The 13695-nt window shown below is 38.1% G+C and overlaps 1 protein-coding gene across 10 annotated transcripts in view; it reads left to right on the top strand.

The window, feature by feature from the left end:
- The window catches only part of PPP1R9A (protein phosphatase 1 regulatory subunit 9A), a 304191-nt gene that overhangs the window by 153781 nt on the left and 136715 nt on the right, over nt 1-13695 (top strand). For all 10 annotated transcript variants that reach the window (XM_032306040.1, XM_032306049.1, XM_032306048.1 and 7 more), the window contains exon 3: nt 12644-12776. In XM_032306040.1, coding sequence (XP_032161931.1) covers nt 12644-12776 — 133 coding nt within the window. The remainder of the gene's footprint in view (nt 1-12643; nt 12777-13695) is intronic.

Here is a 13695-nt window from a genome sequence, read left to right as displayed (position 1 = left end):
ATCTGCCACAGTTGTGGGACATTAGGGCCTTCACTGACCCCTTATCATTTAGGGACAGATGCTGCACTCAAGGCTACAGGGGAGCAAACAACTTTTACATATTTACATATGTAAATCCACAGGCTTTAACCACCTGCCAGCTCCTCATTTCAACCAGAGAACTTAATATTAGCTATTATTATTTTTCTCAAATGAGGCATTTTCCCAGCCAATAGAGCTAATTGCCCTTGACTACCCTATTCCTACCAGTAGACTTTTTATATTAGCATTTTGAAATACATTAAAAAAGTATCAGTTCTACCAAATGATGTCTCACTAAACTGATCAAAAGGGAAGCATTATAAACCTTTGTGCCAGGCGCTAACTGGCCTTTTGAAAAGGAGGATCGTAGTCTTTTCCTGTACTACCTACAAGAAGATATACCATTAATTTCATTCTTCTCTAATACTTGATCCCTAACACAAGTAATCACGAAGACCATGTCATTACATCATGTCTTTTAGACCGTAGCCCTTCAAACGATCATGCTAGTTGGGTATCATAGGAGGTTTATTTAGCTAATGGATGACCATTAAAGGGCATCCCAAACTATGCATATGTGAAGACTTACTTAGTTTGCAGTTGCAATATGGTAAAGCTTTTTATGACTGGGAGATTTTTATGATTGGGACTCCCTCTGCCTTTTGAAGGTCACTTTGCTTTTGCTCTAAAGTGGTTCTGATTTAAGATACCATCCACATATAAATCACCGACATTGTAAAATACGTTGTACTGTTAACCATAGATGATATCGATTCTGATAAAGGTTTCACAGTGTACCCATGCCTCAAAACTTCATGTTGTTAGGTAGCTATACATCATGTTAAATAGGTACCATTTTTATTTTGTTAATTATATTGCATCCAAGCCGGAAATTTAAAAAACAAACCAGAAACAGAAGCAGTGGGCTATAGGAAGATGAATAAGACTATAATACACCCCTAAGGAGTTTATTTGAATAGAAAATATGGTCACAGATAAATACAATGAATGACAGAATGGGATAAATTCTAGAGGAGAGACCCAAAAAAAGATGAAAGAAAGCTTTACAAACTTATAGGGAAATAGGAACTTAACAATTTTTTTGCATGCTAGGATGAGTACAAGGAAGTTGTGTGGGTAAAGCCTTGTAAGCTGCATTCTGGTCCTGGAGAACTTTGATGTCCTTCTAAAATATTTGAACTTTCTTCTCAAGGGAATCCAGAACCTTGGGAGGCAGAAGAAATGTAAAATCACTCATAAATTCACTATCTTGGGGCATCTGGGAGGCTCAGTCATTAAGTGTCTGCCTTCGGCTCAGGTCATGATCCTGGGGTCCTGGGATGGAGCCTTGCATTGGGCTCTCTGCTCAGTGGGGAGCCTGCTTCTCCCTCTCCCACTCTCCCCACTTGTGTTCTCTCTCTCGCTGTGTCTCTCTGTCAAATAAATAAGTAAAAATCTTAAAAAAAAAATGCACTGTCTCTGTTTCCTATCCCAATCTCATCTCCCAGTTCTGGTCCCCAGCCACAGTGACTTGAAGAACAATCACACTTGAAGAACTGTATTTAGATGTGGTGTATTGTGAGTTGTGGGAGAGCAGAATGCAATAAATGCATCACAGTGTAATTACATTATTAGTGATCTGAGCAGTCAGGGAATAGGAAGGAATGAAAACAAGAATCCTTTAAAAGATAGACTCTCAAAAAAAAAAAAAAAAAGATAGACTCTCTAGGAGATTTTGACCAATTTCTGATGTGTATAGGGTCAGGGGAGAGGGAGAGGAAGATATGTTCATGACCGACTGCCTTTTCAAGTCCACTTGACCAAAAGGGTCCAGTTGCCATCAAGTGGGAGAGAGCTTGCAGGAGGCAGAGAATGGGGAGCAGTACAGTTTTGCTTCGGGGAGCTTTGAATGTGAGGTGCTATGAAGGCTTAGAACTGGTCAGCATCGAAACGGGGGCCATAGCCTAGTCAGGCTGACATATCAAAGACCATCACAGTTGGTGTGAGTAGTCCGGTCTTCAGTGCATCTTCTCTAAGGAGTGAAAACCAGTTTGCGTACATCACCGCCAGGATGCTTTAGATCTCATTCCCTTCCTTTGCTGCATTTCAGTAAACTTTTTTGAGATTCCTCACCTACTTGTTTGGCAGACAGTTCAGCCTCATTGATGTCTTTGAAATTTCTTCTGTCACCTAGGTAAGCACACAGTTTCTGAGAGTTCTATAAAGACCCTTATGTTAGGAACCAGACTTTTAGTTTAAGTTGGAGACATTTAATCCTTACTGTTGTTTCTACTTGTTTCCTGGAACAAATGGTAAAATTCCTTGAAAGGCTCTTCTACTGTCTCCCAGCAAAACTTTGGACCTGGGGTGGGTGGTCTTCCTAAGGCTCCCAAGACCATAGAGCTTAGTGTTTAGTTCTCATGGTACCCCTTAGCTCTTCCTTCAGAGGTGCAGTCACCCTTGGGGGCTTCACATGGGGGGTGTAAACATCGATACCTTAGGAAAGTCTCCCTTCCCTTCCCAGCCTCAAGAGAAGCTCTCAAACCCCTTTTGGTGTAGCCAACCTCCTCCTTTGTCCCCTTTAACCTCATGCATACGTTGTTAGCACTCCATTCCATCAGCTTTCCTATTTAGACAATTCAGAATAATCTCTTTCCATGGGACTTCAGAAACACAGTGTTGGCACTGGTAGGGGAAGAGGAAGGGAATACCAACTGCTCAAACAAATGCTAGAACAGATCCGGACTTACTAACTCATCCTGTTGCATCTGTATGAGAGTATTAACTTCTGTGAATGAGAGGTTAGCTATTTATCTTAGGAGATTACCCTCTATCCCCCCCGAAAAGGTGCCAATTGGTGCTAATTAGTTCAGTTTTTTCTGCGATGAAGATACCTGCCCAGTGGGAACTGGACCAAGGCCACCAATTTATGTCATGCTGGCTACCAGTTCTCAGTTTATAAAGCATATGTCTCCAGTTTAAACCAAATTCCGGCTGAGCTGAAAGAGAACATTGCTAATTTCTCATGGATATGTTTAATTGTTTATAATAATTTGGAAAATACTGTGAAAAACATGAACATCAGTGGAATCACCCAGTTTCCTGTTAAGCTGTCTACTGGGAAAACACACTAATTTGGGCTTCGTTGTCTTAGAATTTGTCCAAATTTAGGATGAGCTCAGTTTATATTTATTTATGGCAGAATTTCTTTCTGTCATTTTACTTTAATGGCATTAACTTTTTGCAAGGAGATATTAAAGCTTTTGAAACTTATCAAGTACTTAACCAACACATCTTCGCAGATAAATGATACTAATTATAATTCAATTCTGTTTTCTCAAAATGGAGAGATACGGGACCTTCTAATCTTTTTATTTCACTGAGAATCTGTGTATACGTAGCCTTAATAAGACTCTACTTATTTTGAAATATTTTATTTAAAGTCTTCATAGATACAGCTTATTGTTCCACAGAGTCAGTCAGAGCTATTCTAAATTTAAAGAGTTAGCTTCTCCAAATGTGGTTGTTGGTTGTCTCTAAACATGAAGTAGTTGATGCCATTGGTGAAACAAAAATATCTATTTGATTTTATCACAGTTTGGGGGCACATTCTGTGACTATGTCTAGGGATATGAAAATTTACCACACTGTAAGAGTTGTTAAAAAACCTTTCTCAAGGGGTGCCTGGGTGGCTTAGCGGGTTAAAAAACCTTTATCAACCTTTATCAAGATATGATCATCAGATATCAAAAGACTAGTTTTTGGAGCCAGAGAATTTTCTGTTTTTTTTTTTTTTAATTTACATTTTTAAAAATTTTTTATTGACATATAATATATTATTAGCCCCAGGGGTACAGGTCTGTGAATCGCCAGGTATACACACTTCACAGCACTCACCATAGCACATACCCTCCCTAATGTCCATAACCCAACCACCCTCTCCCTACCCTCCTCCACCCGGCAACCCTCAGCTTGTTTTGTGAGATTAGGAGTCTCTTATGGTTTGTTTCCCTCCTGATCCCATCTTGTTTTTATTTATTCTTTTCCTATCCCTCAAACCCCCCACTTTGCTTCCCAACTTCCTCATATCAGGGAGATCATATGATAATTGTCTTTCTCTGATTGACTTATTTCGCTCAGCATAATACCCTCTAGTTCTATCCACATTGTGGCAAATGGCAAGATTTCATTTCTTTTGATGGCTGCATAGTATTCCATTGTGGAATATATATATATATATATATATATATATATATATATATCACTTTATCCATTCATCTGTTGATGGACATCTAGGTTCTATCCATAGTTTGGCTATTGTGGACATTGCTGCTATGAACATTTGGGTGCACGTGCCACTTCGGATCACTACATTTGTATCTTTAGTGTAAATACCCAGTAGTGTGATTGCTGGATCGTAGGGTAGCTCTATTTTCAATTTTTTGAGGAACCTCCATGCTGTTTTCCAGAGTGGCTGCACCAGCTTGCATTCCTACCAACAGTGTAGGAGGGTTCCCCTTTCTCCGCATCCTCGCCAACATCTGTTGTTTCCTGACTTGTTAATTTTAGCCATTGTGACTGGCGTGAGGTGGTATCTCATTGTGGATTTTATTTGTATTTCCCTGATGCAAAGTGATATGGAGCAATTCTTCATGTGTCTGTTGACCATCTGGATGTTTCCTTCGCAGAAATGTCTGTTCATGTCCTCTCCCCATTTCTTGATTGGATTATTTGTTCTTTGGTGTTGAGTTTGATAGATTCTTTATAGATTTTGGATACTAGCCCTTTATCTGATAGGTCATTTGCAAATATCTTCTGCCATTCTTTCAGTTGTCTTTTGGTTTTGTTGACTGTTTTCTTTGCTGTGCAAAAGCTTTTGATCTTGATGAAGTCCCAATAGTTCATTTTTGCCCTTGCTTCCCTTGCCTTTGGTGATATTTTTAGGAAGAAGTTGCTGCAGCTGAGGTTGAAGAGGTTGCTGCCTGTGTTCTCCTCAAGGATTTTGATGAATTCCTTTCTCACATTGAGGTCTTTCATCCATTCAGAGTCTATATTCGTGTGTGGTGTAAGGAAGTTGTCCAGTTTCATTCTTCTGCATGTGACTGTCCTATTTTCCCAACACCATTTGTTGAAGAGACTGTCTTTTTTCCATTGGACATTCTTTACTGCTTTGTCAAAGATTAGTTGACCTTAGAGTTGAGGGTCTATTTCTGGGCTCTCTGTTTTGTTCCACTGATCTATGTGTCTGTATTTGTGTCAGTACCATACTGTCTTCATGATGACAGCTTCGTAATAGACCTTGAAGTCTGGAATTGTGATGCCACCAGCTTTGGAGAATTTTCTATTTTAAGGGCTTTGTGATGGTTAATTTTATGGGTCAACTTGGCTGGGTCACAGTGCCCAGATATTTGGTCAAACATTATTTTAGATGTCTCTGTGAGCGTGTTTTTGAATGAGAGTAACTTTTCAGTTGTATGTGGAGTAAAGCAAATTGCCTAACATAACGTGAAGGAGCTTCATCTAGCCAGTCAAGGCCTGAATAGTAGTAAGACTGACTTCCCCTGAAGAAGAGGTACTTTCCCTAGCAGGCTGCCTTCAACTTGAACTGCAGCATCAGCTTTTCCCTGGGTCTCCGGTCTACTGGCTTACCCTGAAGATTTTGGACTTGTGAGTCTCTCTAATTGAGTGAGCCAATTTCTTAAAATAAATGTGGTTAAGTATAAATACAAATATTATATATATTTGCTATATAAATATGATGTATATTATACTATATATTATACACACACGTAGACATAGTGACACACACACGTCATCTTGGTTCTGTTTGTCTGGAACACCTGACAAATACAGGGTTGTTTGTGTTGCCTTTTGAACTAGCCTGCTCTTTACTGCCCACTGTGTAGAGTGTGCTTGTTTTTTCACTTCCTGTTCTTTAGTTTCCCCCAAAACACTAGGCTTACATTCAGCGAAACACATCTTTTTTTCCTAAAGACTTTGTCTTCATTAACTATCCTTGGTGTGCCATGCACATGGTTCTCAGAGCTTTGGGTTTCTCAAATAAAAATATAAAAAGTCTGTGCTCTCCTTACTCTTTCCTGCCTTATTTACTTGGTATAAGCGTTAAAGATAATTTGTGTTAAGTTTTATTCTGCCTGTAATTTACCTGCAATTACTTCACCATATGCATCGCAATATTTACGGGTAGAACTTTGTTTGAGGAGCCTTTAGTTAGCATTCCAGGTATGTTGGTCAGGAATCTTCATTCTAGGATTAGTTAGTATTTGAAAGACCCTAACTAGAAGTCAGCACTTCAGAATTGGGTGCTTTCAATCTGTACAAAGGGCTTATTAATATTTTTTATTAATGTTAAGGATGTTACAAATTATGGGTGAAATGAATGGTGTTGCACATACATGGGCTGGCCTTAGAAATAGTTCATGTTAATGGACTTTGAATTAGGCAAGGCCAGCAACCTAACTAACAGCTTTCAGAGTAACACCTACCTTTAGCCCTCATTCGGCTCTGTTCCCCAATATGGAGGATTCTGCCGAGTGGACCTGATAGAAGGCTAGACACATCTGCTGAAGAGTGTTGTCATAATTGCTTACGAACCTTCCTGCAGGTTCCTTGTCAGAGATACCCTAGAACAGAAATCTGGGCCTTTGCTGAGTTTACAACATAGAACTGTGGGTCTCTTTTTCAACCTTCCTTCTCTTCTGTGTATCTGTCTGCAGCAGAAAATCCTCACCTATGGGGGATCTTTGCAAGACTCGGGGTGTTTCCCCCAAGCTGAAGTTGTCCATTGCTCGAAGGCCATCAGGGTGCTCCTTTCTGTGGATGCTTCATTGCCACATTTCTCTCCAACACTTTCAACGTACGGATTGTCTTCTTCCTGCTTTGTTTTAGTTTCGGTTTAGGGTCACTTCAGCAGAGGCACTGAAATCACGGGAAGGTGGGTTCGAGTCCTGGTGAGGGAGCTCATGGTAAGTGGGGCCCGTTTGTGAAGCACGCAAGTGTTTGGCCAATGCCCGGGTGCGTGCTGTGCCAAGCCGTCCTCTGTAACGTGGCGTGCTAGAATCTGGAATGTTTTCCGTCTTTGATGTGTCAGGAAGATGAAGAAGAACCAGACAGCAGGTGGAAACGAGACCCTGTGAAACACTGTGGGAGATTCCTTCCAGTCAGTATTTATATAAAATTCTGAATTTATTTGGACCTGCGTTGATAAAAGAAAATGTGTTATAGGGAAGTAAAGGACATACTTTTTTTCCCCCTTGTTGTTCAAAAAGCGTTGCTGTTGCTTTGAAAAAGTGCTGTGGCCCAAACCACTAGAAGCATGCAAAAGAATGACTTTAGTTAAAATCTTAGAGTAAGCTAATTTTAACTTTATTTGTTTTGGATCGCCGTGGGTTACTGGGTCAGAAATGTCACTGCTAACTGTACTTGTAAACTTGTTCCCCTTAAAAGCCTACCTCTGCTGCAAAGAAAGGGAGAAGGTCTTGTTTTGTTTCCTTTGATGAAGGAACAGAATAACATTTGTTGGTTTTGAAAAAAGAAGTCAAGTTTAAACATCCGTTTGTTTGCTTAGTGAAATAACACAGGAACAATGTGAAGGTGACCGAACTAGATAGGTAGATTGATTGATTGATTTTGATGGTGTTGAACATTAGGGCCCAGGATACTGTTGGCCTTTAGAGGTTTTTGCATTCCAGTAATATCACAATTGGGTTCTGATTATTATTTGATTAGCTGTCCATATCTCTGCAAAGTATTTATGGTAATATAAATAAAATTGGTAGAACTATTTTAAGAATATTAAAAGAACCAAGGTCACATTGATGAAAGGGAAAGTACCTCAGTTAACATCTCTTTTATCTCTGAGGTTTTTTCCTGGTCAAGGTAAAACAAATCGAGGCCGGTGATACGCCAATGTAGACTGATAGTGCATTGCTCTGGGCACAGGCAGGGGTTTTGGCAGGCCAGTCTATATTTTAGTGTCAAGATAGTTATGTAGATTTTGGTTTCAGGGACAGTAAGCATCATAGTGGATGAACTATTCAAAACTTATTTATGAGCAGGAGTATGAGAGGAGTGTAGATAATCTGGGGAAGTAGTTGTGTTATCTCACATATAACCCTGGGAAAGCCTTCTCTCCCCAACATTGAACCATGCATGATTACATGGATGATCTCATTTCATTTTCTCAATAACTTTGTGGGATCAGTGTAATTATGATAACAGCCGTTTTGTGAATAAGGACACTGAGGCGAGAGCTACAGAGCTACAGAATTTAGGACATCTTTAAATTAGATTAAAATTGGGCTCTTACCAGTTGGGAATATATATATGTAGATAAAGATGTGTGTATGGATACTGATGTATAGACATATATGCAGTGTGCTCTTTGGTTTCCATAATATAACCATTTCAGAGCCTTTCATGTCAGCAGGGATAGAACTTTTTAATCAATGCATAAAATTACATATTCATATGTACCATAATTAGTTAGACATTTTCTGTCAGTGGACATTTAGGCAATTTCCAGCTTTGGGCTCTTACAGATAGTGCTGTGATGAACTCTCTTGCATGTACATTTTTGTGCACATTTGTAAATATCTCTATAAATACCCAAATGTAGGATTATTAGGTCAAAGGCATTGACATTTAAAATCTTTTTTTTTTTTTAAAGATTATTTATTTATTTGACAGAGAGAGACAGAGAGGGAACACAGCAGATCATGATCTGAGCCAAAGGCAGATGCTTAGTGACTGAGCACCCAGGTGCCCCTGACATTTAAAATCTTGATAGCTATTCTCAAATTATGCTTTTCCCCCTTGCTTTTCCAAGAGCATTCATTTCCCTGTATTCTTATGAACACTAGATGTTGCAGTCTTTTTTTTTTTTTCTCTCTCAACTATTCTGTGGGTATTCGAATACCTGGTATTTCCTTGTACTTGAAATTTGCTTCATTTTTAATGAAGCTGAGCATCTTTACACCATTTACTGAACATTAATATTTCTTCATTGAATTCTACTTAATTTCCTTTTCCCTGCTTATACATGCAGTTGGTTGAAGTGCTGACGTTCTTTGTATATAATGCATATTCATATTTCTTCTTGATATTTAACAATTTTTCCTCCTAATATTTGATTTTTCTTATAATTTAATTATGGCATATTTTGTTGTCTAGAAATTTTTAGCATTGAATTTTAATCACATAGCTTGTTCATTTCTTTGAAGATTTCTAGGATCTGTGGCTTTGTAGGAACATCCTATCTAGCTGATTAAATGTTGTCCCATATTTTCTTTAGCACTTTTAAAATTTATAAGGTTTTTTTGTTCTTAACCAATTGAAATTTTACTTTTGCTATTGATAGGAAATAGGATTTTTTTTTCCACAAAGATATCCCATTCTTTCCCACTATTTATTAAATAGATCACCCCAACTAATTTGAATAGAATAGTAGAGCAGTAGAACAGAATAGGACCCCAAAATAGATCTTCCTGAGGGTCCAAACTATATTGCCTTAAAAAATGAAGTTTTATTATATGTTTGATATCTTATAGGGTCTGATTCCATTGTACTCTTTTCAAACAGTGTGTTAGTTTTCCATGAAAAATGTGAGTGGGGTTTAACTTTGACTGCCTTGTATTCATAAATTAAGTTTGGGCAAACTAACATTTATAGTAATTTAAGAGCATAGATACCTTTAAAATATTAAGAATTTTATCCAGGAAAATAGTGTGTCATTTTACATATTTAGGGCTTTTTGTATTTTCAGTTAAATTTTATAGAGAAGGATATCCTTACACATTTATAATTAGTGATTCCTGGGTATTTTATGTATCTGATCTTTTCTGTTATGCTTTCTAAACTGTTTTCAATTTTCTTAATATTTTTTGGTTACTTTGTAGAACTCTTACTGGTTCTAATAATGTTTATGTTAAATCTTTTAGATTCTTCAAGTAAATGATATAGCTTTCTCTGTACCTAATGAATTCTGGCTCTTCTTTGAAAAAGAAAATTTATTAGATTATTACATGTAATATATATTATATTATTTATAGGTTTTTTGTATGTACCCACATAATTTACCAGCCTATGAGCAACCTGAAGATGAAAAGTATCTTACATTCTTTCTTTTTTTTTTTTTTTAAAGATTTTATTTATTTATTTGTCAGAGACAGAGGGAGAGAGAGCGAGCGAGCACAGGCAGACAGAGAGGCAGGCAGAGGCAGAGGGAGAAGCAGGCTCCCCGCCGAGCAAGGAGCCGCATTCGGGACTCGATCCCAGGACCCTGGGATCATGACCTGAGCTAAAGGCAGCTGCTTAACCAACTGAGCCACCCAGGCGTCCCCATTATTTCTTTTCTACAGAATGAAATAGTGGTATAGTCCTCTGATTGCTAGCTACCTCAAAAATTGCTTAAAACACCATTTTCCAATATGGAATCATACAGTTAATTGCTTTATTTAGTTTCAGGATACCCCCAAATGAACTTTATAAACCAGACCAGTTGAGGAAGAACACTCTGACAGCAGAGTATTTTGGAATCCTGAAAGAAGTCAGGAAGGTGTTAATTTATTGGAAACAGTTCTCCCGTACTTATATTTTACACACACACACACACACACACACACACGAATACACACACATATTTATTGACTTACTCTGTGGTAGCAAAATTGAGCTCTGTTCCAGGGTAGATATCAATTGAATCTTTGTTCTGCAGTCAATATATATTCTTGGACTTTCAGCAGATGTAGATAAGCAGCAGACATCAGTGGAGTAATTTCCAGTCATATCTACCAGTAGTTTGCAGGACATGTAAGTTACAGATCCAGCTAAAATTTTTTTGTGTGTCTTTAAAGATTGCTCTCCTAGGCATGTTGCTTTGTAGTCCACTCAGCTGTCTGTGTTTTCTAAAAGAAATGGATATAGGTAAGGATTTTTTTTTTGGACCTAGGACCTTATATGTGCATTCTAGGTCTTCTACACTCAGATGTAGGAATTCTTGTTTATTCTTTAAGACTCATCTCAAATATTTTGCCCTTCATGAAATTCTCTTTCTCCAGCAAGTGAGAAAGATTACTTGGCATATTCATCTGTTACATCAGGTATCACGTTATATACTGTGTTGTTTACATTGATTTCTGTATCCCTGCTAAGCTGTGAGCTACTTGAGACTATATACCTTCTCCAATGTCCACAACTTCCAGTGTCTGACATGGAGAAAGGTACAAACCCTATAATTTAGAAATATGCATTTGGATACAGTGATGTTTATTATGGTGGGGAAGTGTGGTAGAGACCAAATGAGTGGCTGGAGGCCATGAAAACATGTTGAAAGTCAGGAAGAAAAACAGTACTCATCCTGGTACAAATATTATAAATGACATGATTTTGATGAATTTGTACCATACTACATCTGCGTCTATATATACAGCATATATTCCTGATTTATAGGTTACCATATATAGCATAGGAAAGTTGCCAGTTTTCCAATAACATGAATGTAGAACACACCTGGACCAGCAGGACCAACTTTATCGGCAACAGATTTGGTTTCTTTTATCTCTGACCTTCTGTTCTGCTTTCTTTTTAAATTATAGCTTCTTATGTATAGTAAAGCTTCACCTAGATTTTAAGATTTTGAAGACATTACAGAGTTTTTTCAGGAACAGTTTAGATACTTAATATTTATTGAATTTAATTTAAAAATGTCAGTTTTTATTATTACATGTTTATTGGACTTGGTGAATTACACATTTCTTTCTTTTAGATATAGACTTGAGTAAGGGATGGTATACCTATTTCTAGTTACTTTTCAAATAGAACAAACTCAGAAGAAATAAGGACAAGCAAGTTTTGGTTTTCATAAGTGTTTTTGAAAATGGAGGAAACGATTGACATAATATTTAGCAGAGCTGGTGCCATCCTGGTTCTCTGCAGCTTTTGAGCAGTATTTTGATACTCATTTTGTGGAAAGGCTCACTGAGAATCTAGCATGGATCTACATGCAAGTAAAATAAGAGAGGACAAATGAGAGCATCGCGTGCTCTGTGCAGTATATATGTGCTACCAAAGCGAGCCGCTCAGTACAGTATAGAAGTCAGTTTCAGTGATTCTGTGACTGAAATATAATTATTGTATTGACACACCACAACGCCGGGGCACGTGTCGGTCATAGCATGAAAGGGACTCAGTGCAGATGTTTGCTTAGGTAGTAGCTTCAAGGTCCTTTTCCATGGTTCCATCAGGAACCAGTAGAGCATTGCAGCTAATATGGTATACTCTGATTCCATAAAAAGCAGTGAATATTGCTATTCAAATAATACATCCTGTGGCTGCTGTTTCCTCTCAGTTCATTAAAAGTGATAGAACGGCATACATTTCAAAATGTAAGTTTTTTTTTTATTCTGATTGAGTTTTCCTTTTCTTAACATCTCCATTGCTTTTAGAGAGAAAATAATTATTTCAAAGAAATTAATGGTACAAAATTTTTAATTTATATAAGTTTAGATACTTAGCAGGTTTTGTGGTTTTTTTTTTTTTTTTTTTTTTAATCAAGAAAGCCATCTTTCTGGATTGTCATCTTCTTGTTGACCTCCTCCTACAGGTTTTCAGCACATACTCCAATGAAGACTATGACAGGAGGAATGATGAAGTGGACCCTGTGGCTGCTTCTGCTGAGTATGAGCTTGAAAAACGTGTAGAAAAGCTGGAACTTTTCCCAGTGGAACTAGAGAAAGGTATGTGAGCTCCACAACATTTGTAATCTCACTATGGCTATTTTAGCAACACAGAAATGACTTTATTTTTTTCACATGTAGCCTTTTTCCCACCAAAGGGTTGGATAAAGTGTTAATTCTCACGGAGGATTTAATTTGTTTATTAAATTTCAAAAGTAGTTGATATGACCTCTGCATAGATGGTAGACTCGAAGACTCTTCCCTTCTGCTTCCAATGGAAAGCCATCAGCTTTAGTTGGCTGGGATGGTGCTGGGAGTAGGGAGGTATGGGTGGGGCCTGATGTTTGGATGGTATCTCTGCAAAGGTCCAAGGCTGGTGAGAGCTAAGAAGGAGCAGGTGGAAGGGAGGCGGGCAGGTGGTTGTGTTTGTGTTTGTTTTTTTTCATTCTTGGTAGAGAGGGAGTGGTCACTCTGAATGTATTAGGTAGGGGAGTGCAGGACTTTTGATTATGGGTTTTGGAATGGAGAATCCTCTGTGAGGGGAGAGGGCTAAGAGAGCAGGGAGAATGGGAGCAGAGGGGCTGCCTTTTTATTTCTGCTCTGGGAATCTTAACCTGCTTGTAGTGGGAAGTGAGGACCCAGGGGCCCAGAGATTGCCGTGTTTATTGTCCTGTAAGATGGGCACCAGGAAATGGACTGGGACTCAGTGAGCAGGGAGATAATCACATCTCAGAGAGCTTACAAAAACGCAGAACAAACAGATAAAAACTTGAATGACAAAAAGAAGCAAATGAAAAACCAAGTGAGGATATCTAGTATGGCTTTAGAAAGACATTCTTAAGCCAGTCAACAAACAACAAAAACACTGATTTTAAAATGTAAAATTTCAGTAGAGGAATTGAAGAGGAAAAGATGGTTTTGTTGAGATTCAAACTGGTGACCTTGAAGGTCAGGCCTAAGAAATGAGCCAAACTAATTC

The sequence above is a fragment of the Mustela erminea genome, chromosome 11 (genome assembly GCF_009829155.1).
Source record: "Mustela erminea isolate mMusErm1 chromosome 11, mMusErm1.Pri, whole genome shotgun sequence".
NCBI classification, from domain to species: Eukaryota; Metazoa; Chordata; class Mammalia; order Carnivora; family Mustelidae; genus Mustela; species Mustela erminea.
This window is presented reverse-complemented; position numbering and strand designations above follow the sequence as displayed.